At 41.9% G+C, this 27,021-nt stretch overlaps 1 protein-coding gene across 1 annotated transcript in view; it reads left to right on the top strand.

Moving 5' to 3' along the window:
* IGDCC3 (immunoglobulin superfamily DCC subclass member 3) overlaps window positions 1-27,021 on the top strand; it is a 233,753-nt gene that overhangs the window by 166,003 nt on the left and 40,729 nt on the right. Inside the window, exons 3-7 of the mRNA XM_069766358.1 lie at window positions 2,427-2,571; window positions 3,547-3,677; window positions 3,774-3,911; window positions 8,002-8,160; window positions 22,423-22,588. Of these exons, the coding sequence (XP_069622459.1) occupies window positions 2,427-2,571; window positions 3,547-3,677; window positions 3,774-3,911; window positions 8,002-8,160; window positions 22,423-22,588 (739 nt within the window). The remainder of the gene's footprint in view (window positions 1-2,426; window positions 2,572-3,546; window positions 3,678-3,773; window positions 3,912-8,001; window positions 8,161-22,422; window positions 22,589-27,021) is intronic.

Here is a 27,021-nt window from a genome sequence, read left to right as displayed (position 1 = left end):
GTACGGCTTTCTGTCAGCTCTGTGAAACGTGGTCTTCTCTTTGCTTCTGGGTCCTGGAGGTGCTCCTGGAAACTGTAAATCCCTTTCTCGGTATCTTCATGGCTCCTCGAACTAACACAGGACAGCCACCCTGGCTGCACCCGGAAAAGTCTGTCAAATCTCACAAGTCCACTCCATTACAGGCTGGGGGTCCTCTCTTGCATCTATCTGCACAAAGTTCTCTCTGCAGGAGCCTCAGCTCACACACCCTGTTTAGACTCCACCCCTGCCATCTGCACAGTCCAGTTCATTACACAGTCTATTGCAGGGGAGAAGCAGAACATTCCATCCTGCCAAACAAGGGGGTGCAGTCTCTTAAAGTAACAGCGTGTTCCTTACTGTCCATAACAGCACCACCCTCCTACATGAGCAATCAGTGAGCATCTCCGGATCTTGACCCAACTGATCTAAAAGCATTTAAAGTGCATAAAACACATTAAATGTTTAGCTTTTCTTTATAGTTTGCATCTTTTATATACTAGAAAGCTGGTGTAAAGTGCTTAATGAAGTCATATTTGTAAACTCAGGAAGGATTTCAGAAAGCAATAAAATAGCATTGATGTTAGAAAGTGCATAAGATACTCCATGCCCACCTTTGTCCTCTAAACCAACCACTGCCAATTGGTAGCTATTGTAAGTATTTGCCCATTTGCATTGGTTCATATTACCTGTGTCCTGTCATTGACAAAAACTGACTTAGTCTAACTAAGTAGAAGATATTATTGAAGAGAAACAAAAAGAACCTGAAGACCTACCTCTTCCGACAAGCCTACAACCTGCAGTAGCCACCAATCCACCAAACCGCTGCACGACCAGCTCTACCCTCACCTACTGTATCCTCACCCATCCCTTGTAGATTATTGTACTTGTTTTTATTATGTATACCCCTCCTCACATGTAAAGCACCATGGAATAAATGACACTATAATAATAATATAAAATAACAAAAAGTGCACAACACAAAATATCATGTGCTGCGCCAATGGGCTCTCCTATGAATATTTATTTATCTGCCATAACACCTCTGCACCCCTTAGAAGTTAATATCGTCTTTTTTTTAAGACATCTGGTGTCGTTATAAATGTACCACAGAAAAGACCTCGTCAATTACTTTACACTGAATAACAAAACTGTAGACAATTTTTTTTGTCTACTGTATTTTCACTTTTTCATACAAGAAAGCAGAGGTGCGAGAAGCAAAAAAAAGAAATCCAATGTGTCCCTTTTGTTAAATACCTGAGCAATAGGATATGCCTCAGGGGTGTTTTATAGAGGCTAGCACATCGCCTCCCATCTGGTACAGTGTGACAATAAAGTGAGGTGAAGCTGGGTGGGTGTAAACCACAAACAAAGACGCTAACACCCTTGTGTGAGTCTGAGGGTCCCTGTGAGCTTACAATGAATAATTCTCTTACAAATATACCATAAAGGGAAATTAAATGTAGCTGGATATTAGCATTTACTTCGATGATGCATTGGTTCAATTCATACATAACACAAAAACAGACCATGTGGCCTTCTTGGCACTCTTGGATAGATGAGGCATGGCCCTGAATAGTCTTTCCCCTTATACTACTGGATGGAAAAACCTGGGCATGAGTTAAAGAGGCTGACTACTACTTTTTCATTGGGATAGGCCATCAATATCTTTTCGGTGGAGGTGTGGCACATGGCTGCCCGGCCAATTAGCTGGAACCGGCGCCGGTGGTGACTGGAAGTTCTTGGTTGGTGACGGAATACAACAGCACCTTCAAAACTATCGTGGCCATGACCATGTTCTACAGATCCACCCTCTACTCAATTGAGCAGGGGTGGCTCTTCGGTACCCGGCCGTGGCCACAGTAAAAATGATGGAGCTGCTGTATTCCAGGAGCATCCAAGCATCTCCAGATGTACAAAAAGTTTCAGACATGGGAATACATTTGACTGCATTGAATTTTCAGAACATTTTACTAATGAACAAAAACGTAAATGTTTATTAGACAATTAATTACAATGTCTTATTTGTTCTATGACAGCCTTTCATATCATCATTGTAGGACAGTAAAACTGGACAATTTTTATATTTCGGCTTTTGAATTTTAGTATAAAAATACCAGAGGTTTCCATAGCAACTAGTCAGGTTATTTCTTATGTATTTTACAAGAAAATTTTATTTAGAGTCTCATTGGATACAATGGATAACTCACCTTTATATCCGAGCTGCAGATATTCAGACTATCCCCCATTGTATATAATTACTGCAAATCTATGATCTAGTAAAACTATATCTCACTGAATGAATAAAAAGCCACTTAGCATTTGTCTAAAATCTGTTAAGTGAATTTTATCTGTAAATTTACATTTGTGGTCATTAACTGAATAACAATATCACTTTTCTTCCACAGCCATATCAGATTTCCACATCTTTCCCCGGGATGCTACCCTAGAAGAAGGCGGTGTGGCCAGGTTTCAGTGTCAGATCTGTGGTCTGCCTGAGCCGGAGATTGTATGGGAGCGGAGCGGCGAAATTATTGATACAGAGAACTCCAGGTACATAGGGACCAAGAACCTAACACCGACCCTGACCTAGGGTTCATCCACACTACTGTATTATAGCTACATCCAGCCATCAGATAATATAAACTTGTAATACTGCACCTACAGAAATCTATAGGATGTTACAGAATCTCTGTTTCTCTCCATTTGTACGTCATTATGCAGAAATGTATCTTGTTTCAATCCATAAGAATCTTAAAAAATGATGCCAAGTTGATAGGGATAAGGCCCTGTATTACAAAGCTATTGCTTCTAGAGAAGATCATCTCTGTAATATGGCGTCTTACATACATAGTACAGTTTGGCAGCACATAGAACACCTATAACTTTACATATACTTTTTTATGCTTCCGTATATCTTCGTGAACACAGATTTGCCATAAATCACATTGAAGTAGGGAGAATATTCTTGCCCTTTGGTTGCACGATCTAAGGAGGACATTAGCTGGGTAACCTAAACCTATAAATGAGACTTTCAATAGAAGTAACTTGACAAATCCAAAAAATTCCCTTGATCTTCACTGTTTTTGTACAGCTTTGTATTGACATTGCACTGAATTATAGCAATTGTGCAAAATGCGTGATCGTTGTTTTCGGCAGTACGTGTCTTCTTGACTCAGAATGATATGCTGCTGAGAAAGACGATTTTTTAAGATTATTTCATTTGATGAAAGAGCATTCTGGTGATTAGCAGCCTTGTTTAGGGGATTAAGATCAAGAAATGAACCAATAATCGTCCAGTGTGAATGGATCCTCAGACAATGCAAACTTAAACTAGACTGACTTAAAATGCACTAAACGTGTAGTGATTCATGTTGTGTGATAAATTTTAAAGACTGTGTAGTTCAACCTTACATCACCTATTTAGCTGACTGACTTTGTGCCAGAAATCTGCATCCAGAATTCTGGCACATTCAGTTTGAGAAATTTCCCCCAATTTGTGTCTTATTTTCTCCCTATCCTATATAGATATACCTTGCTTCCTACCGGTGTGCTACAGATAACTGCACTCCAAGCTGAAGATGCAGGTGCGTTTCGATGTGTGGCTTCCAATGCGGCTGGTATTAAATACAGTCCTGAAGCTACCCTAAGAGTCACAGGTAAAGCCCTTGAATATACCTACTCCTAGGGAAATATTGATATAAAATATGCCTATATGCCATATGTAACTATACCAATACCAATAACTACTATAGGCCCTCACTCCACTGGATACAAGGATCCAATGATCTTAGTTGGCCCAGAGAATCTCACAAAGACCGTTCACCAGACAGCGATCCTTGAGTGCATGGCTACTGGAAATCCCCGGCCTATTGTGTCCTGGAGCCGACTTGGTAAGACCAACTGCATGATTAGTAAATCTACTGCCAAATTATTACTCTAGTCTTTTTCAGTAAGTAAAGTTCATACATGCAGTAAGAGCTTTCATTGGGATTTACATGTGATATTTGGTTATATGGTCATCCAATTAATGTAGTAACTGAGTATCTCTAAGTGTATTATACTCTTAAACATAGATATTACAGAATCTATGCATTCATAAGCAGGTTTTTAACCTGTGTAATTATGCTCTGGATAAAAATTAACATTTCACATCTCGCCAACATTTTACCATTTTAAACATTTATGACATGATGGTTTCATACATGGCGTTTTTGACGTTTTTTTCTCCAGGGTTTTTATTGGCTTTTTATGCAGCCAGATGTCACTTTAAAATCTGTGTCATGTTATAAAATGAAGGTTGGCATTTCATACGTCAATCTTAATGAGGGGCATACAGGAGCAAGATAGTCCTAATTCATGCCACTTAGTGAATTAGTCACATCTTATCACTGTGGTGCGCCTGCATGCTCCTCGCCAGAAGTGTTACTCTCGTACCTAGAGTAAGTTTCTGGTGTAACTTTAGAAAAATCTCCATTATGCCCGATCCAGGCAGGACTGGTGTGAAAAAGTAAAAAAACGCAACATTTTTGTGCCATTTTGGATTGCGGAAAAGTTTTTGTAACTGGTGAAAACATTTGATAAACTTGGGCTACATTTTTTCCATTTTTCATTGTATTTGAGTTTTTTAACTTCTTTTTTTGTCAAAACACAAGATGTCTTAGGTATGGCGTTTTTCCCACAGGCTACTCTATAAGACTAGAAAACTTCACAGAGAAATGTACACTGCTCAAAAAAATAAAGGGAACACTAAAATACCACATCCGAGATATCTCTGAATGAAATATTCCAGTTGCAAATTTTTATTCATTGCATAGTGGAATGTGTTCAGAACAATAAAACATAACAATTATCAATGTAAATCAAAATAAATATCCCATGGAGGTCAGGATTTGGAATGATACTCAAAATCAAAGCGGAAAATCAAATTATAGGCTGATCCAACTTCAGTGGAAATGCCTCATGACAAGGAAAAGATGCTCAGTATTGTGTGTGGCCTCCACGTGCATGTATGACCTCCCTACTATACAATGCCTGGGCATGCTCCTGATGAGGCGGCATATGGTCTCCTGAGGGATCTCCTCCCAGACCTGGACTAAAGCATCTGCCAACTCCTGGACAGTCTGTGGTGCAATGTGACGTTGGTGGATGGAGTGAGACGTGATGTCCCAGATGTGCTCAATCGGATTCAGGTCTGGGGATCGGGTGGGCCAGTCCATAGTTTCAATGCCTTCATCCTGCAGGAACTGCTGACACACTCCAGCCTCATGAGGTCTGGCATTGTCCTGCATTAGGAGGAACCCAGGGCCAACCGCACCACCATATGATCTCACAAGGGGTCTGAGGATCTCATCTCAGTGCCTAATGGCAGTCAGGCTACCTCTGGCGAGCACATGGAGGGCTGTGCGGCCCTCCAAAGAAATGCCACCCCACACCATAACTGACTCACTGCCAAATCGGTCATGCTGAAGGATGTTGCAGGCAGCAGATCACTCTCCACAGCATCTCCAGACTCTGTCACGTCTGTCACATGTGCTCAGTGTGAACCTGCTTTCATCTGTGAAGAGCACAGGGCGCCAGTGGCGAATTTGCCAAACCTGGTGTTCTGTGGCAGATGCCAAGCGTCCTGCACGGTGTTGGGCTGTGAGCACAACCCCCATCTGTGGACGTTGGGCACTCAGACCATCCTCATGGAGCCGGTTTCTAACCATTTGTGCAGACACATGCACTTTTGTGGCCTGCTGGAGGTCATTTTACAGGGCTCTGGCAGTGCTCCTTCTGTTCCTCCTTACACAAAGGTGGAGGTAACCCCTCCACGTCTCTTGGTGTACCGGCCTGTCTCCTGGTAGCGCCTCCAGCCTCTGGACACTACGCTGACAGACACAGCAAACCTTCTTGCCACAGCTCACATTGATGTGCCATACTGGATGAGTTGCACTACCTGAGCCACTTGTGTGGGTTGTAGAGTCCGTTTCATGCTACCACGAGTGTGAAAGCACAACCAGCATTCAAAAGTGACCAAAACGTCAGCCAGAAAGCATTGGTACTGAGATGTCTTCTGTGGTAGCCACCTGCAGAACCACTCCTTTATTGAGGGTGTTTTGATAATTGCCAATAATTTCCATCTGTTGTCTATTCCATTTGCACAACAGCATGTGAAATTGATTGTCAATCAGTGTTGCTTCCTAAGTGGACAGTTTGACTTCACAGAAGTTTGATTCACTTGGAGTTATATTCTGTTGTTTAAGTGTTCCCTTTATTTTTTCAGCAGTGTATATTTAAGTCATGCAAGTGTTACAATAAAGAAAACCCTCAAAAAATTTCTGTTAGAAACACTAAAAAAGTATGGGTTTTTTAGAAGCCAAAAAATCTATGTGTAGATGGAGTATAAGTATGTAAATTTTTTCTCCTCAGAAATTGATTTTACTTCACAAATGCCGATGTCTATTCATTTACAAGAATTATGTGTCAAACTTGATATACGACATCCTCCATCTCTCTCTACAATTGTGTAATAATTACATCAGCACGTTCCGTGGCCTCTAAGCCCTCATACTATCGCCCTCTTCTTCTCATACTATTAGATACAGACTATATCCAGATGCCACCAGGGAGCTGATGTCTCTTATAGTAACCTTGGGCATTTAGGTATCTGGCGATGCTTAGACTGTTATTTTCCACATAACGATTTAATATTATTCTATTTCTTTGACTCATTTTACTAAATATTCACTATAAAATTCTCCTTTGTTAGCCATACATATGTAAAGTAGCCGAGAGCGGTAGTCATGACTGAGCTACTGTCTCGTTATGCTCTGTAACTTTACAGGAAAACCATGTCCCAGTCCACATGTGCTGTCAGGTATGGGATGCATCACACTCACTTGCAGGCCGCAGGTCTCTGCTGTCTCCAGGACTACGTCTTCAGGATCCACCGCACACAAGTTCAGGGGACACCAAGTTCATTTTAACAAGCAAAAGTTTACTGGATAGTTCAAGTTTATCAGGTTGTAGCATGTAGGATAGGGCACAACACAGCTTCATCTCTACCATCTGTTCCTCCTGGACTATCCCTAAGCCCACTGACCCCATCAGCACCAGGAATTTCCAGTTCAGTTTCGCAGTGCACCCGGGATCCGCTACCTTCCCTTCACATGGTTCCACGTCAATCCTCCCTTGTGCCCCAATAAACACATTGCACACTTTAGCCCCTATGCTGTGCCTTGAGCCCCTGACCTTGCAGGAATGTCTGCACAGGATTCTTGTACGGACTTGCACTGTCTTGAACGGTAGGTACATGTTAGCCCTAGCAGCACACTGCATTTGAAATTGAACTTGTCACTGTAGTTCCCTAGCCGAGTCACTTCCAGGAAGTGCCTACTTTTTACCAGCACAACCCTCCTCCCATTGTGGGCTATATTATCCTAAACCTTTAGCAAGTACAGTTACTATCCTATATATATATATATATATATATATATATATATATATATATATTAAAAGTGCATGACATTATCTATGGTACGCGATTATTGTCTTCAGGGGCAGGAACAGGACAATACAGTCCACACCCTTACACATAGCCAAATAACTTATGCAGTTGGAGGCATCAGAGATAACCAGATACCACAGTAAGCATAGCCTATTCTGTTACATATACCATTCTTATGGTGACAGATCCAATTATTAAAATGGGTTTTACAAATTATTTTACTTCACACAGAAATTTTATCAGTATATTTAATTAGTAGGCATTCACAATTTAATACATTTACTCACGGTCTCCAATCTTAAGGATTATATGAAATTAGGACCATTGCCTTCCAGCATTTCTCTAGTGTCATATAGTATCATCTAGTGCTGACTATACGCTGTCAGTGATCCTATGATTGGAATTTTGGGTGACAATATTGCCCCTTATTGCCATTATTTAGAAATGGAACTGCAAAAAGATTCCAATTGATATACCCGAATGTCTTTCAGATGGCCGACCTATTGGTGTGGAAGGAATTCAAGTTTTAGGTACAGGAAATTTGATGATATCAGACCTAACTGTGCATCACTCTGGAGTCTACGTATGTGCTGCCAACAAACCAGGAACCAGGGTGCGCCGGACTGCACAAGGCCGGCTCGTTGTCCAGGGTAAGTGACCGAGTACCTGTTCTATCTAAAGACCTGCACATAAGTCGTCATTTTACATGTTCAGACAAGACATTCTACTTTAGCCATTTTGGGCCTCATTATATAATGCATAAAATAGAGAATAGTAAGTAAACACTAAAACTAAGGAATATATTGTATTATAAGAAGTGGATTTAAGAACATTACCCCAAGTCCAGAGCTATTTACTGGAAAACCCTAAAGAGGGAAACTGAGGTCAGGGTGGTATGTAAGATTGACTAGCTAACAATAGTAATTATGTTACTACTATTTAACATATATATATATATACATTATATATCTATATATATATATATATGTTTTCACCAAATCTTAATCTAATATCTATAGAGAATAACACTTTGCTATGGGTTAATCTTAGGTACCTATGTGGGCTAAGATAAGACCATTGCAGGCCATTTTTAAGTAAAAGTAGGTGTATAGATCACATTTAAGAGACAAGATAGACCAAAATTATCCATTTCAACCCCTTCCCGACATGCTTCGTATATATCTACATAAAAGGGGTACAGCTCAAAACATCAGCTTGGCCCACAAAAAACAAGCCATCATACAGCTCCGTCAGCGGAAAAATAAAAAAGTTATAGCTCTCAGAATAAAGAGATGAAAAATAATTATTTTTTTCTATAAAATAGTTTTTAGTGTGTAAAAGCACCAAAACATACAAAAACAATATAATTGAGGTGTCGCAGTAATCATGCTAACCCAAAGAATAAAACTGCTTTATCAATTTTACTATATGCTTAACGACTAGTGTTGAGCATTCTGATACCGCAAGTATCGGGTATCGGCCGATACTTGCGGTATCGGAATTCCGATACCGAGTTCCGATATTTTTGCGATATCGGGAATTGGTATCGGATCCATATTAATGTGTAAAATAAAGAATTAAAATAAAAAATATTGATATGCTCACCTCTTCGGAGGCCCCTGGACATCACCGCTGGTAACCGGCAGCCTTCTTTGTTTAAAATGAGCGCGTTTAGGGACTTCCATGACGTCACGGCTTCTGATTGGTCACGTGCCACTCATGTGACCGCCACGCGACCAATCAGAAGCTGCGACGTCATTCTCAGGTCCTAAATTCCTAGAATGAGGAGTTTAGGACCTGAGAATGACGTCGCGGCTTCTGATTGGTCGCAACGTCAACGTCAATGACGGCAACGTCATTCTCAGGTCCTAAACGCGCTCATTTTAAACAAAGAAGCCTGCCGGTTACCAGCGGTGATGTCCAGGGGCCTCCGGAGAGGTAATTATATCAATATTTTTTATTTTAATTCTTTATTTTACACATTAATATGGATCCCAGGGCCTGAAGGAGAGTTTCGTCTCCTTCAGACCCTGGGAACCATCAGGATACCTTCCGATACTTGGTGTCCCATTGACTTGTATTGGTATCGGGTATCGGTATCGGCGATATCCGATACTTTTCGGGTATCGGCCGATACTATCCGATACTAATACTTTCAAGTATCGGACGGTATCGCTCAACACTATTAACGACATAAAGCCCCCCCCCAAAAAAAAAAAAAAAAATCCTGCATTGTTGGTTTTTGTTCATTCTGTCTTCCAAATATCGGAATAGAAAGCGATAAAAAAAAGTAATGTGCCCAAAAATGGTACCAATAAAAACGTCAATTTGTCCCGCAAAAAACAAGCCCTTACATGACTATGTCAGCAAAATTATGGAAAAATTGTAGCTATCAAAACATGGCAATGCAAAGATTAGTTTTTGCAATAAAAAGTGGCGCTTGGTGTGTGACAGCAGCCAAACATATAAACCCCATATAAATCTGGTATCACTGTAATTGCACCGACCCGAAAAATTAAGTCACCTAATCGCTTATACCGCATGAGGAACGGCGTAAAAAATAAATAAAAGCAATTCTTCAACTGCTGTTGGTATTTTCATTCTGCCTCCCAAAGATCGCAGTAAGGCTAGGTGCACATTTATCATGCGCTCTACGCTGAGCACTTACATTGGGGTTTTTGTGTAAATCTCTGAAAAACAAGATTCAGATGGAACCCCTGATGGAAGATTCCCTATGTGATGCAGTGACCCCTGTTACAGGTAGGGGGTGGTGCATGATCTCCCCAGAGTATGCATGGAGGTGTATTGAGGCCATAGGAATGCATGGCAATCGCAGGCATAACTATGGTGATGAGACAAAGTCCAGCATCATTGTGAATGTCCGGTATGTGTGTCGCAGAGAAAGATACTCTGTGCTGTAAGCCTGAAGTAAGGTTGTTCTGGGACCTGTAGTCCCACAAGTAATTGAGTTGTTTTAGAGGGAGGCTGGCAGGGCTAGTTTGAGAGCTGGGTGGGTCGAACTAGCCATACACACACCACCCATCTATGGGAGTGGTTACAGCTTGATAATGTGACCAGGGTGTGGGTCACATGTTTACTGTGTATGGACCTGAATGGTTTGGCTGGAAGGTCCTGTGGGAGAAAAGGCCAGGGTGTTTGGAGGTCGAGAGTGTGGACTGGAACCCTGAAGAGCATCTGGTGAGACCGTGATCCTGAGTGGCCTCTGTGTTGGGAGGTCCTGTTTGTGGACTGGATTCCTGAAGAGCACAAGGTGAGGCCAGGGATCTGCAGAACCAGTGACAGCTACTGTGTGGGGGAAGCTACCGTCCTTCGGTGAGTCTGGAACTGATTAATGTGTGCCTACCATGCAAGTTGGTGATCCCAGTAGGCAGCTTCTCCGGAGGACAGGACCCGTGTGATGCCAGCCAGTGAAAACCTGCAACGCTGACAAGCAGGGAATCAGACTGTATGTGTTTGGCTCCAGAGCGAGCCTGAATATTGGACTCTACCAAGTGTGTATGCTCACAGTCCTGAGGGAGCAGAGCCATGCTATGAACACTGTTACTTTGTTTTGCCATGCTATGATGGCTGTTACTTTGTGTTTTGTGCCACTGGGGTTTATGGAGTAATAAAACCCCGTTGAACTTTTGAAGAAAACACGGTCTTGATGTGTGTTATATCGCTGCCAAGCAAGTATTCCCCAACCACTTAGTGAGCGCTATCTCACACCTATAATAAGGCAGATGGAGGCAACTGTGGACGCCTTGTGGCTGCCTATGATCCGGCGGTGTCTGTCTTTTTACGCGCTTAAAAGTGCAGTCGATCACAGTTTTGTGCACCATTGAAAAGAAGGAAACCGCTGAACAGAGGACAGATGGAGTCCAGAGTAACTTAGCTGCCTCATTATAGTGAACTAGATGGTGGCCCGATTGTAATGCATTGGCTTTTCTATAATATGTATGTAGTTTATTTATGAAGATTTCAGAATAATGCAATGAATACACAGGATTCGAACGGCCGGGCGCGACCAATTAGCAAAGCGTGGTTAAAATCCCACGCCAATTCGCGGCCGGACTGCGCCTGTCGCTGATTGTTCGCGGCCGGCCACGACCAATCAGTGAAGCCAGGGCCAGCTGCAGGTTTTTGAGGGCCTCAGTCGAAAGAGTCTCACAGCCCATGTAGCATATAACACAGCCCACGTAGTATATAGCACAGCCATGTAGTATGTAGCACAGGCACGTAGTATGTAGCACAGCTACGTAGTATAGAGCAGCCACGTAGTATATAGCAGCCACGTAGTACATAGCACAGCCACATAGTATATAGCACAGGCACGTTGTATATTGCACAGCCCACGCAGTATATAACACAGCCACGTAGTATATAGCACAGCCACGTAGTATATTGCACAGCCATGTAGTATAGAGCACAGGCACGTAGTATATTGCACAGCTACATAGTATATAACACAGCCACGTAATATATAGCACAGCCACGTAGTATATTGCAGGGCTATGCAGTATACAACACAGCCCACGTAGTATATAGCACAGCCCACGTAGTGTATAGCACCGCCCATGCAGTATATAACACAGGCCATGCAGAATATTATACAGCCCATGTAGTATATAGCACAGCCCACGCAGTATATAACACTGCCCACATAGTTTAAAACACAGCCACGTAGTATATAGCACAGCCACATAGTATATTGCACAGCCACGTAGTATATAGCACAGCCCACGTAGTGAAGAGCACAGTGACGTAGTATATAACACAGCTCACGCAGTATATAACACAGCCCACGCAGTATGTAACACAGCCCACGTAGTATATAACACAGCCCACGTAGTATATAGCAATGTGGGCACCATATCCCTGTTAAAAAAAGAATTAAAATAAAGAATAGTTATATACTCACCTTCCGGGGGCTCCCGGATCCAGCCCAGGCCTTTAGCGATGCTCCTTGCGACGCTCTGTTCCCAGTAATGCCTTGCAGCAATAACCCATGAAGATGTAGCAGTCTCGTGAGTCCGCTACGTCATCACGGGTCGTTGCCGCAATGCATTCTTGGGACCGGAGCGTCGCAAGGAGTGAGAAAGGCTGCCGCGGATGCCAGAAGGTGAGAATATGATTTTTTTTTTAATTTTAACATTATATGTTTTTACTATTGATGCTGCATAGGCAGCATCAATAGTAAAAAGTTGGCCACACAGGGTTAATGGCAGCGTTAGCGGACTGCATTACACACGCGTTATGCCACGGTGTAGCACAGTCCATTTAATGGACTGCTAAAATACTATGTGGGCGCTGACTGGAGGGGAGTATGGAGGGGGCACTGACTGGAGGATAGTAGGGAGGGGCCAATTCGCAGCCAGACTGTGCCTGTCGCTGATTGGTCACGCCCAACCGGCCGCTACCAATCAGCGATGTTGGATTTCCGTTACAGACAAACAGACGGAAGTGGACCTTAGACGATTATATATATACATGGATCACTTGGGGGTCTTAGATGAATCACATCACTCGGAGATTTAGATGTAAACCCCGATGTAAGTACTCAGCAGAGAGCACCAGATAAATGTGATCCCAAACGTTATGTAAAATGTTCCCAATAAAAGCTTCAACTCAATCCACAAGAAAAGCAAGTCCCCACTCAGATCTATCATCTGTTAATGGAAATATAGAGGACTTTCACGTTACTGGTAGCACAAAGGCTCTGGAAAAGTGAAATGGCTCCTCGTCCCTCAAAAGAAACTCTGCGCTCCCAAATCAAATTTCCCCTGCCTTCTGAGCCCTCAGTGTACCTAAGCCACATATATAGCGTCCTCATGTTTGGCATTTCTGTAGTGATGAGAGCCCACCTAATTTACAGGTGCGTGTCTCTAGAAGCATGAGCTGTGCATAATGTACTGTGACTGCAACGTACTGGTCACTACAATGTAAGGGTACCACAATGGGAGTTTGCAATTTTCGCTCAAGCAACATCCACTGCTGTTTGTTTGTGGGAAACACCAATGGAAACAAAATCGTCACTGCACCTGTAGATAAATTCCCAAATGGGAATCATTTCCAAAATGGGTCACTTGAGGGGGAGATTCTGTTCTTCTAGCACTTAGGAACCCTGTATATGGAGTCCGCTAATTATTCTAGCAAAATAGTCCTGAGTCTCGTCATATTGCTAAGCAGTAATGTACAGCCACATACGGAGTACTTCCACATTCAGCAGTAATTGTGGGACAAATTTTGGTGCCATTTTTACCCATTTTCCAGTGTGAACATTTAATGGGGGCTAAAACAACATTTTGGTGTTAAAAATGTAATTATGTTTTTTTCACTGCCCAATGGTATGAAATTCTGTGACACACTTGTGGTATCAACATGATTACTGTGCCCATTGCTGAATTGATTGAGAGGTGTAGTTTGTAAAATGGGGTCACTTATGGGGAGTTCTGCTATTCTAGCACTTCTGGGGCTCTACCAATCTGTCATGGCACCATCAAATCAGTCCAGCAAAATCTGAAAACCAATATGGTGCTTCTTCCTTTCAGAGCTTTCCACTGTGCCTGAAAACTAGTTTTTGGACACATATGGCGTATTGTTGTACTCAGGAGAAATTCTACAACACATTTTGGGGTCCATTTTCCCCTGTTAGCCTTGTGAAAATGAAAACATATGGGACTAAAATAACATTTTTGTAGGAAATTTTTTTTCTTATTTTCATGGCTCAACATTATTAAGATCTGTGAAGCACCTGGGGGTTCAATATGCCCACCATACATCTAGATAAATTCCTTGAGGGGTGTTCTTTCCAAAACGGGATCATTTGTGGGGGGGTTTCCACTGTTTAAGTACATCAGGGGCTCTCCAAACATGACATGGCATCTGCTAATTATTCCAGGAGATTTTACATTTAAAAAGTCAAATAATTCTCCTTTCCTTCCAAGCTCTGCCATGCGCCCAAACAGTGGTTTTCACCCACATATGGAGTATCGGAATGCTTAGGAGAAATTGAACAACAAATGTTGGGGTTAATTTTTTCCAGTTACTCTTGTGAAAAAAATGTGGTCTAAAGTAAAATTTTAGAGAAAAAATTAGATGTTCATTTTTTCCTTCCACATTCCATTAATTCCTGTGAAGCATCTGAAGGGTTAATAAACTTCTTGAATGTGGTTTTGAGCACCTTGAGTGGTGCAGCTTTTATAAGGCCTCTTTCACACGTCAGTGTCTCCGGTACGTGTAGTGACAGTTTTGTCACGTACCGGAGACACTGACACGCGTAGACCCATTCAAATGAATGGGTCTATGCACATGTCTCCGTGTTTTCACGGAGCTGGGTGAGTATTTCCCGGAAGGCAAGCGGGGGGGGGGGGGGGGGGGGGAGCACAGGGGATGGGAGGCGAGAGGGGACACACAAACTTTATTTTTAAGGGAAAAGAAAAAAAAAGATTGTTCATTCCTTCTCTCCAGCGAACGCTGCTGGGAAGAAGGGATGAATACTTCAGCTTCAGCTTCAGCATCGCACGCAGGGGGCAGCGCTTAACTGTAGCGCTGTCTCCTGCACGGTCCGTGTGGTCCTCAGTCGGCACACGGCTGCCGCACGTGTGCCACACTGATGTGCTACGTGAGCACACGGACACGGATAATTCCGGTATCGATTTCTCCGGTACCGGAATTATCTGGACGTGTGAAAGAGGCCTAATGGTGTCACTTTTGGATATTTTCTGTCATAAAGTCTCCTCAAAATCACTTCAAATGTGATGTGGACCCCCAAAAAAATGTTTTTGTAAATTTTGTTGGAAAACTGAGAAATCGCTGGTCAACTTTTATTTCTTATAACTTCCTAACAAAAAAAGCTATGTTTCAAAAATTGTGCTGATGTAAAGTAGACATGGGGAAATGTTATTTATTAACAATTTTGTGTGACATAGCCCTCTGATGAAAGGGCATAGAACGTAAAAGTTTGAAAATTGCAAAATTTTCTACGTTTCAGCCAAATTTTTGATATTTTCACAAATAAAAGCAAGTCATATGGAACAAATTTTATCACTTTCATGAAGTAAAATATGCCATCTCAGAATCAGTGGGATCCGTTGAAGCATTCCAGAGTTATAACCACATAAAGTGACACTGGTCAGAATTGCAAAATTTGGCCTGGTAAGGAAGGTGAAAACAGGCTTCAGGGTGAAGGGGTTAAAGTCTTATTCCAGACCAAAAATTGAAAATTCAACAATTGGATAACTTTACGGAAATTTACTACATGGGTTATTATCGCAGAACCTCAAAGGTCCTCTTCTAGGTCACAGCTGAAGCCTGACCTGGCTATTTTAATGGTGTATCTTGAACCAATTTTGTCAACTGGATCACAGAATGACAATATGATACTTGGAAAGCGATAATGTCAGCCAACCAGACATTTCTATACTATCAGTGTTTATGGACATTGTTCTTGTTCCACGTACATGTGTAAACACCCCTGGACGAAGCTTTCCTCAGCGAAACGCGCGTCGGGTGTCGTGGGTCCCTGGCTGGTGGTCTGTACTTAGGTAACTATGTGCCTTCTACTTTGTATGTTGTGATTACTTTATTTCATGCCCTGACGCTGCGGCCACAGTGATCGTGCACCTTATACACGCACATATATATATATATATATATATATTTGATTTATATTTTTTGTGACTGCACATTAATTATTAACGATTTACCTTGGATGTGATACATATCTTTTCTTTTTTGGTGCGTGATCACTACGGTCTGCAGCGCTGGGCCATGTGTTTGGTTATACTTATATGATATACTTATTTGGGTAGTATTTGATACTTTGAAGGTACTCTATATTTATCATTACATTTTCTTGTAGCCATACCCGTCGGTTGTTCCTGCATTTTTGTCTTGTTCCCTGTTTTTACGTAGTTGACATATGTTTTTATCTTTTTGTTATAAATAAAATTATATATTTTATTGATTTCTAGCCTAGTGTTATTTTCTTTGGTGTTTATAGTTGCCATCACTGGGCTATTTATTGATTTGTGAGTTTATAGGTGTTAATAATTCCACGTACATGTGGTCAACAATACTGAAGGAAAAGAAGAAATCAAGACATACAAAAAGGAAATAAAAAATAGGTTTCAGCTATTCTTCTGTAAAAACATTATTCTTGTATTGAGCTGACTACACAAGGTACACTATTTTTTTTTAGCATTACTTGGGTACAAGAACCTCAGCAATAAGCTATGTATAGTACCTATTTAATCTTGCATTTGTATCAATTTTATTAAAAATACTACAATCTATTCCTCTGGTAACCAGAATAAAACATTTATTTATCGTAAATGAAATATCTTCGAGGTTCTTAAGTGACCCAAGTAAGATAAAGCCCTAATTCTGTGTTGTCTTTGTCTTGGTAGGAGGGGAGGTCGCTCATGGTAGACTGATTACATTTGTATGTTTCACTGCTCTTTTCTCTTCCATTAAATTAGTAATGCTGCTAAGTAATGAACGCAACAGATTGAAGGCCAGACGGGATTGCATCAGCAGTGACTGTGTTAATATATTGACCCTATTAAGTTCTTCTATGGAAGTCTCAGAATTTTCCCAGCAGCGCTATTCCTTGCAGAAAGAAAAGAGAAGGGCATGGACAAAGGCAGTAATCTGTGCATTCAGTCCACTGTATCCTCCCACATCCCTACTCAGCATCTTTCGGTCATGTCTGCATCTAGCAAATAAAAATTCCCATTTGTAATTTTGCAGTGATGAGCGATGCATGTTTATATGCTGAGTGCGCTAGGATCTAATAATGGCTACTGTAAGGCACTGTCACCAGAAACTTCTTTATGCTTCATTCTGCCTTGTGCATACTGCTTTCATTGTTTGCTTTTGTACTGACAAAGCCCCGCATTGCTGTGCAGCACTCCCTCCATGCTATCAATCTTATTCCCTGCGCTAGTTTATGCTTCCACACTATTGTTATGGGGCTATCATCACCAATAAAATAAAAGACTAAAGAGTTGCTTATAGCCCTCACACCCATTTATGTAGGATCCATCCTAGAACTGGAGATATGAGTGGTAAAGTAGTGATCACGGATGGGACAGATATTTTTCTGGATTTTTTTTTTAACAATCCCACTGAAGAACACTCCAGTCCTCCTTTCCTTTCAGAAGCAGCTGCTCACAGGGAACAATAGACTGTATTCAACTGTACAGCAAAAGGAGATAACAGAAATGTTAGGATTAATGAGGCTCTAGGAATAGAGAAAGTCCACTTCCATCAAATTGTTCTCTACAAGCTCTTTTACATATAGCAATTTTTTTTTCACCACCCAGAAACTGCTACGACCATAAAACAGATGATCACTAAGGGTTTCAGCTCATTGCCCCTAGCCCTATGCATTAATACCCTGCCCAAGGCAGAATGCCCTGTTGGTGCCCTCCCATGGCACCCAGCTCACAGTTTATAGTGGGGAAAATAAGTATTTGATACACTGCCAATTTTGCAAGTTTTCCCACCTACCACAAATGGAGAGGTGTGTTATTTTTATTGTAGGTACATTTCAACTGTGAGACAGAATCTAAAAAAAATCCAGAAAATCAAATTGTATGATTTTTACATAATTAATTTGCATTTTATGGAATGAAATAAGCATTTCATACAATACAAAAACAGAAAGAATATTTGGTACAGAAACCTTTGTTTGGAATTACAGAAGTCATATGTTTCCTGTAGTTCTTGACCACGTTTGCACACACTGCAGCAGGGATTTTGGTCCACTCCTCCATACAAATCTTCTCCAGATCTTTCAGGTTTTGGTGCTGTCGTTGGGCAACATTGAGTTTCAGCTCCCTCCAAAGATTTTTTATTGAGTTCAGGTTTGGAAACTGACTAGGCCATTCCAGTACTTTGAAATGCTTCTTAGAGTCACTCCTTAGTAGCCCTGGCGGTGTGTTTCGTGTCATTGTCTTGCTGGAAGACCGAGCCACAACCCATCTTCAATGCTTCACGGTTAGGACGGTGTTCTTGGGGTTGTACTCATCCTTCTTCTTTCTCCAAGCACGGTGAGTGGAATTAATACCAAAAAGTTCTATTTTGGTCTCATCTGACCACATTACCTTCTCCCTCCCATGATTTCTCTGGATGATCCAGATGGTCAATGGTGAACTTCAAACGGGCATGGACATGTTCCCTGCAGGATTTCAATCCATGAAGGTGTAGTGTGTTACTAACAATAATGTTTGAGACTGTGGTCCCAGCTCTCTTCAGGTCATTGATAAGATCCTCCCGTGTAGTTCTGGACTGATTCCTGACCTTTTTCAGAATCATCCTTACCTCCAAGACAAGATCTTGTATAGAGCCTCAGACCGAGGAAGATTGACAGTCATCCTTTGTTTCTTCCATTTTGGAATAATTGCACACAACAGTTGTTGCCTTCTCTCTAAGGCTTCTTTCACACTAGCGTCGGAATCTCCCCGTCGCAATGCGTCGGGGAAAGATTCCGGCGCTAGCGTTTGCTGCATTGCACAATGGGTGCAGCGGATGCATTTTTCCGGCGCATCCGCTGCCCCATTGTAAGGTGCGGGGAGGTGGGGGCGGAGTTCCGGCCGCGCATGCGCGGTCGGAAAAAGCGGTCCGTCGGGAGAAAAAAACGTTACATGTAGGGGTTTTTTCTCCCGACGGTCCGCCAAAGCACGACGCATCCGTCGCAAGACGGATGCGAAGTGTGCCAATCCGTCGCAAATGCGTCATCAATAGAAGTCTATGGGGAAAAAACGCATCCTGCAAGCACTTTTGCAGGATGCGTTTTTTCTGCAAAACGACGCATTGTGACGGATTTAAAAAAACGCCGCCATTGATTGTAATGGGGAGCATGCAGAATGTGAAATACCTTACCACAAGAGCACAAGAGGTAGTATTGGCAGACACTATAACAGCTTTAAAAAAAGGGCTGGATGATTTCCTCCGTTCATATAACATTTTGGGTTATAGATAAATTAGTGGAGAAAGGTTGAACGTAATGGACTTAGGTCTTTTTTCAACCTATGTAACTATGTAACCTGCCCTAGGGAGATGTGCATATGGCGTCTTTTAGACCTCATCGTGCTGGCTGCATTTTTCAAACAGTGGACACTTCGGGAAAATGTTTGCGGTGTTTTTCCTGAAGTGCCTTTTTATGCCTTTTCTGAACTCTTTTGTGGCGGCAAAACCTTAATTTTTTAAAAAATTGTATGAATAAATAGTGAACGGCTTCCACATGGGAGCTGCCTGAAGAACGATCAGGTCACTTCTTTTAACCTCTCTGCAGCTTTGGAAGCCTAAGGCTATGTTCACACGCTGTGGATTTTGCTGCGGATCCGCAGCGTTTGCGCAGCTGCGGGTCTCCAGCAGTTTCCCATGCGTTTACAGTACAATGTAAACCTATGGGAAATGCAATCCGCAGTGCACATGCTGCGGAAAAAAACATGCGGAAACGCAGCGGTTTACATTCCGCAGCATGTCAATTCTTTGTTCGGATTCCACAGCGGTTTACACCTGCTCGACAATAGGAATCCACAGGTGTAAAACCGAAGGGGAATCCGCACAAAATCCACAATAAATCCGCAGTAATTCCGCAGGAAATCCGCAGGTAAAACGCAGTGCCTTTTTACAAATCTGCTGTGGAAAAATCCGCAGACCTCAAAAAGACATGTGCACATACCCTAAAGCGGTTAAAAAAAGATCAAGAAGACTGAACATATGTACAGCAAGTCGTTTTGACATTTCTTAGCATATTTTCATTCGTTTGGATTTTCCTGAGCAGACCTGTCTGAAAAAACCCCTGTGTCTCACAGTCTTCGATACTATACCTGTTTACATTCTCCGTCATCCCTACCACCTGCACCGCCGATTCTGCGGTCCATTGGTCTTTGCTTACAACACTGCATAGTGATGATGTGTTGCACCAAAATGTGCCCACTGCAGATACTAGGGTTGAGAAATCTCAACAATGGAAACATAGACCGGCAGGACCATAGAAGCCTTGTTCCAGGAACAGTGAGGGATTTAAGGCTAAGTAAATCATTTATTATTTTAACCTAAAAGCAGCTGATAATTCAGTGAATAAGTTCTTAGTAATCACACATCCTTCAACTTTCTCATTTTTAAATGTGTTGGTTCGCACTGTACAATCACTATCTTACAGTTTGTATATTGTTATAACCAGCACAAAAGTTGAGTAAAATTGTAAATATATTATATTACTAATCCTGTACTGAAACTGAATGAATTCTATTGTCTTCGGAGCCGGAAATCTGCACATTTCTTGCAGTCTTACTGTTTCTACATAGTTCACAGTAGTGATTTGTTTTGAGCGATGCATCTCTAAAACTAAGGGTACCGTCACACAGTGGCATTTTGATAGCTACGACGGCACGATTCGTGACGCTCCAGCGATATCCTTACGATCTCGCTGTGTCTGACACGCTTCTGCGATCAGGGACCCCGCTGAGAATCGTACGTCGTAGCAGATCGTTTGAAACTTTCTTTCGTCGTCTAGTGTCCCGCTGTGGCGGCATGATCGCATCGTGTAACAAAGGTGTGCACGATATTGTATACGATGTGCGCATAGTAACCAACGGCTTCTACATCGCACATACGTCATGAAATTATCGCTCCAGCATCGTGCATTGCAAAGTGTGACCGCAGTCTACGACGCTGGAGCGATATTGTAACGATGCTGGAGCGTCACGGATCGTGCCGTCGTAGCGACCAAAGTGCCACTGTGAGACCGTACCCTAAGTGTTTCACTCACTGTATCACAGGAGCACAGGGAAATATATTTCTGCAGGTGCTATTGACATGAAATTCTCACAAGAGGTAGGTAACAACCGATGCAATCCACACAGGCAGAGAAATCAGACCACAGATGTCCATAAATTAAGTTATGTGTAATATTGAGAAATTACACAGTGAAAAAGTATTGCTGAAATGTATTTAATACTTCTGTGGGCTCTTTCTTTGAACTCTGAGCTTTAGTTCCTTCCATAAATCTTCTGTTGGATTCGTGTCAGCAGCTTTATTTTTGTCTTGGGATCATTGTCTTGCTGAAATATCCACCCTCGTTTCCATCTTCATCATCCTGGTAGATGGCAGCATATTTTTTATGAAGAATGTCTCGGTATTTTCGTTCATTCATCCTTCCTTCAGTCATATGCCATATCCTGAAAAAGAGCCCTACTCCATGATGTTCCCACCTCCAAATGTCATTGTTCGCATGGTGTTTTTGTGGTGATATGCAGTATCTTTTGAACTCCAAATATGGTGTGTTGTGGCATCCAAAGAGTTACGTTTAGGTCTCATTTACCAGGCTATATTCTCCCAGTATTTCACAGGCTTGTCTAAATGTTGTAGAGCAAACAATAAAAAAGCTTGAACATGTTTTTTTTCCAGCAATGGAGTCTTGCGTTGTGAGCGTGTATACAGGCCATGGAGGTTGGGCATTACTTATAGTTTTCTTTGAAACAATTGTACCTGGTGATTCCAGGTCTTTCTGTAGCTCTTTCATGTGGTCGATGACTCTTGGACAACTCTTCTGATAATTCTTTTTACTCCTGTGTCTGAAATCTTGCGGGGACCACATGGTCGTGGTCAGTTTACGGTGAAATGATGTTCAATAGCACCACGCACTCACGTCTGAATAGGTCTAAATCCTAAATTATTTACATATAACCTGCCATATAGTGTAAAAAAATATATACTTTGAATGCAATAATTTGGATTAGTTTAAATATATATGTAGATTAGCTCAATAACTATTTGAAGTTAACTGTTTTTAATTATTTAGTCATAAAATCTCTTACCACTTATCTATATTGAGATATTCTTACAGTATAATATTTTGCCTGAGGTCATTCATTGAACCATATTGTCTTTTGCAGCCCCTGCTGAGTTTGTTCAACACCCGCAGTCCATTTCCCGTCCCGTTGGCACTACAGCAATTTTTACATGCTTGGCCCAAGGAGAGCCACCACCACAAATCACGTGGCTGAAGAATGGGCAAGAGCTGGAGCCCAGAGGGCACATCAAGTTGAAAAATAATAATAGGTAATGGAAGTTGCAATGCAGCCTAAGTTTTGGTCTTAATTTAAGCCTTGTTTTCACTCTGTACATTGTTAATTCCAATTTATTTTAGAAACATTTTGCCACCCAACCAAACAGCAGAGATTAAACTCATCAATTATCATAATTGCATTGTGACATATGAGGGGGCTGTCAGGATAGTTTAAAAGGTGGGGCAAGAGGTTTTTATTTTCAGAAACAGCGCCACACTTGGTTGTATCTTGTATTACAGTTTAAAATAATGAAGCTGCAATGCCAGACATAGTTCATGGCGCTATTTCTGAAAGAGAACTAGACTCACATCTTGTACAACTCTTTAATGTAAAACAAGTATGGAGACTGGATAGGAGACAGCATTAAATGGCCATTCTAATTATATTTTTATTGTTGTTACATAAGGTAAAGTACTATCATTCTTATATTAGAAAATATCCTCATATGTCTCATGTATAATGGTAATATATTGCCATCTAACATGAGTCAAAGGTTGCATATATGGATCACCCTGCATGCCATATTGTGCTCCATATGGTGTTTGATCACAATTATTCTCCCCTTGAAGCAATGCTTAAAGAAGAGAATAGCTCCGTCTTATGATATTGAATGTATCCAGTGTTTGTCTTTTATACTTGATTCATTGGTTTCTTTGTGGTACACTGGGGCTTTATCATAGTCTATATGTTCTGGATTATAGCTAAGTATAATTTAACCCCTTCATGACCTTGGGATTTTCCGTTTTTTCCGTGTTCGTTTTTCGCTCCCCTCCTTCCCAGAGCCGTAACTTTTTCATTTTTCCATGAATATGGCCATTTGGGGCTTATTTTTTGCGGGACGAGTTGTACTTTTGAACGACATCATTGGTTTTACCATGTCGTGTACTAGAAAACGGGAAAAAAATTCCAAGTGCGGTGAAATTGCAAAAAAAAGTGCAATCCCACACTTGTTTTTGTTTGGCTTTTTTACTAGGTTCACTAAATGCTAAAACTGACCTGCCATTATGATTCTCCAGGTCATTACGAGTTCAAAGACACCTAACATGTCTAGGTTCTCTTTCTATCTAAGTGGTGAAAAAAATTCCAAACTTTGCTAAAAAAAAAAATTGCGCCATTTTCCGATACCCGTAGCATCTCCATTTTTCGTGATCTGGGGTCGGTTGAGGGTTTATTTTTTGCAATCCAAGCTGACGTTTCTAATGATACCACTTTTGTGCAGATACTTTCTTTTGATCGCCCGTTATTGAATTTTAATGCAATGTCGCTGTGACCAAAAAAACATAATTCTGGCGTTTCTAATTTTTTTCTCGCTACGCCATTTAGCGATCAGGTTAATCCTTTTTTTTATTGATAGATCGGGCGATTCTGAACGCAGCGATACCAAATATGTGTAGGTTTGATTTTTTTTTAATTGTTTTATTTTGAATGGGGCGAAAGGGGGGTGATTTCAACTTTTTTTTTTTTGTTCACTTTTTTTTAAACTTTTTTTAACTTTTGCCATGCTTCAATAGCCTCCATGGGAGGCTATAAGCTGGCACAACTCGATCGGCTCAGCTACATGGGAGCGATCATCAGATTGCTCCTATGTAGCTTAATTCCTGCATTGCTATGAGCGCCAACCACAGGGTGGCGCTCATAGCAATCCGGCATCAGGAACCATAGAGGTCTCAAGGACCTCTATGGTTACTATGCAGACGCATCGCTGACCCCCGATTACGTGACGGGGTCGGCGATGCGCTCATTTCCGGCTCGATGGCCGGAAGCGCCGGTTAAATGCCGCTGTCAGCGTTTGACAGTGGCATTTAACTAGTTAATAGTGGCGGGTGGATCGCAATTCCACCCGTCGCTATTGTGGGCACATGTCAGCTGTTCAAAACATCTGACATGTCCCAGCTTTGATGCGGGCTCACCGCCGGAGCCCGCATCAAAGCTGGCGTTCTGACCAAGGTCAGAAAGGGGTTAAAGGTGATTAGTAAGCTGAATATTGTGTCATAAAAACTCTTACCACTTTAGGAGAACCTGTTTAAATCAGGTTTTTATCTTAATTTTTTTTTTAATTTTAATAATGTTTTATTTTTATTTTTTATGACAATATCAATATAACAAAGAAAAATCTTGAAATTGCCACACTGGCCACTAGGACTAATATTAGACTCCTCCTTCCTGACACTGGACATTAGTAGCAATAGATTGACTTGACTAATTGTACTGAAGTAATTAACAAGCGTGCGATTATCAAAGCAATGATCATTGTGGGGGGGGGGGAGGAGGGGAGCTGTGACTATTACCTATTTTGAATGGTGGATCCTGAGCTATGTATTTTATGTAGAGATGTTATATTTTATTGTAATGCTATGTGTGATAACGAGACTGCGGAAAAGTCTTCTGTACGAAGTGTGCGTAACTAACATTAGACCTAGTGCCCTGTGTGAAAATTGCCAGATTTAATTTTTTTTTATTAATACAGATAGTAAAAATTGAAAATATTTTTATAAGTTGTTTTATTTAAAATACATTTAACATAAAAACCTGATTTAAAGGAAATCTGACAGTAAGATGAAGCATCCTAAGCAGTCTATATGGGCATGTAGGTCACAGAAGCTGAACAATATGATACCTTGAAATCTGCAATCCAATGTCTTTTTCCAGAGAAAGCCACATTTTTCTTAATATGTAAATGAGCTATTCTAGGCTATGGACCAGACACTGATCTGCATGAGAATCTGCCTCCAGAGATTATTGTAAAAGGAAGGAGATGATACCAGTGTGAGACATGTAAATAACACAGAACAGTAGAACTGAACATTGTCTCATAACAAACACGTTAGTAGCTGCAGCTCCCATGGCTTTGCAATGAGATCAGGAGAGTGGAGAGCGGCCATTACACATCACACTGGTAAACTCCCCCTTCATGTAAAATAAGCTCTGGAGGCAGAGTTTCATGGAGATCAGTGTCCAGTCCATAGTTCTGAGCAGCTCATTTACATATAAGAAAAACTTGGATTCCTCTGGAATAAGACATCGGATCGCAGATATCAAGGTGTAATTTTATTCTGCTTTCTGTGTCTTACATGCCCATATAATCAGCTTAGGAGGGATGACCCTACTAACAGATTCCCTTTAAACATGCAGATCATTTACAGATGACACATTCCGTGTAAATCCCTAACTTGATTTAGCAGCTGTGGCATATGCATAATGACCAGTGCGCCGTCAGGATTCTCTGGTGCCGGTGCCAGGAACGGGTGGGTGCATGACCCTAAATATGCAATTTGCACTCATGCTGTCATGTGTCAACTAGATGTGCGCGGCCTCACTCAATACAAGTGAATTGAGCAAGCTTCAGACATTTCTAATTGTAATGTGGCCGGAAGTATGCAAATCACATAATTGTGACCACCTGCTCCTGGCACCGGAGAATCCTGACAGTGCGCTGAGAGAATTCATAAGTCTGTAGTCACATAGAGCCCCAAGCCTAGACAACACCTTAATATAGCATCTCCTGAATATTTACATTTAGCACCCACTTCAACATACATTTTGGGCTTTTTGGCTTTAAAGGGAACCAGTCACCCCGTTTTTTCAGTATGAGATAAAAATACTGTTAAATAGGGCCTGAGCTGTGCGTTACAATAGTGTATTTTGTGTACCCTGATTCCCCACCTATGCTGCCGAAATACCTTACCAAAGTCACCACTTTCGCCTGTCAATCAGGCTGGTCTGGTCATATGGGCGTGGTGACATCGCTGTTTCTTTCCCCAGATCTTGCATATCTTTCCGTTGGTGGCGTAGTGGTTTGCGCATGCCCAACTTCTGAATCTACTGCGCAGGTGAAGAAAAAATGCGCGATCGGCGCTATTTCCCTGGTGATCGATGGGGGCGGCCATCCTCCTGAGGCCGCGTGTGCGCAGATGGAGTCCTCTGCTGCCCGGGGCTTCAGGAAAATGGCCGCGGGATGCCGCGCGTGCGCAGATGGAGATCGCGGTGGCCATTTTCCTGAAGCCGAGATGCGAACTCTGCTTCAGGAAAATGGTCGCCGCGATCTCCATCTGCGCACGCGCGGCATCCCGCGGCCATTTTCCTGAAGCCCCAGGCAGCAGAGGACTCCATCTGCGCACGCGCGGCCTCAGGAAGATGGTCGCCCCCACCGATCACCAGGGAAATAGCGCCGATCGCACGTTTTTTTATTCACCTGCGCAGTGGATTCAGAAGTTGGGCATGCGCAAACCACTACGCCACCAAAGGAAAGATATGCAAGATCTGGGGGAAGAAAGAGCGATGTCACCACGCCCATCTGACCAGACCAGCCTGATTGACAGGCGAAAACGGCGACTTTGTTAAGGTATTTTTGGCAGCATAGGTGGGGAATCAGGGTACACAAAATACACTATTGTAACGCATAGCTCAGGCCCTATTTAACAGTAT

This window comes from Ranitomeya imitator, chromosome 4, assembly GCF_032444005.1.
Source record: "Ranitomeya imitator isolate aRanImi1 chromosome 4, aRanImi1.pri, whole genome shotgun sequence".
Lineage (NCBI taxonomy): Eukaryota > Metazoa > Chordata > Amphibia > Anura > Dendrobatidae > Ranitomeya > Ranitomeya imitator.
This window is presented reverse-complemented; position numbering and strand designations above follow the sequence as displayed.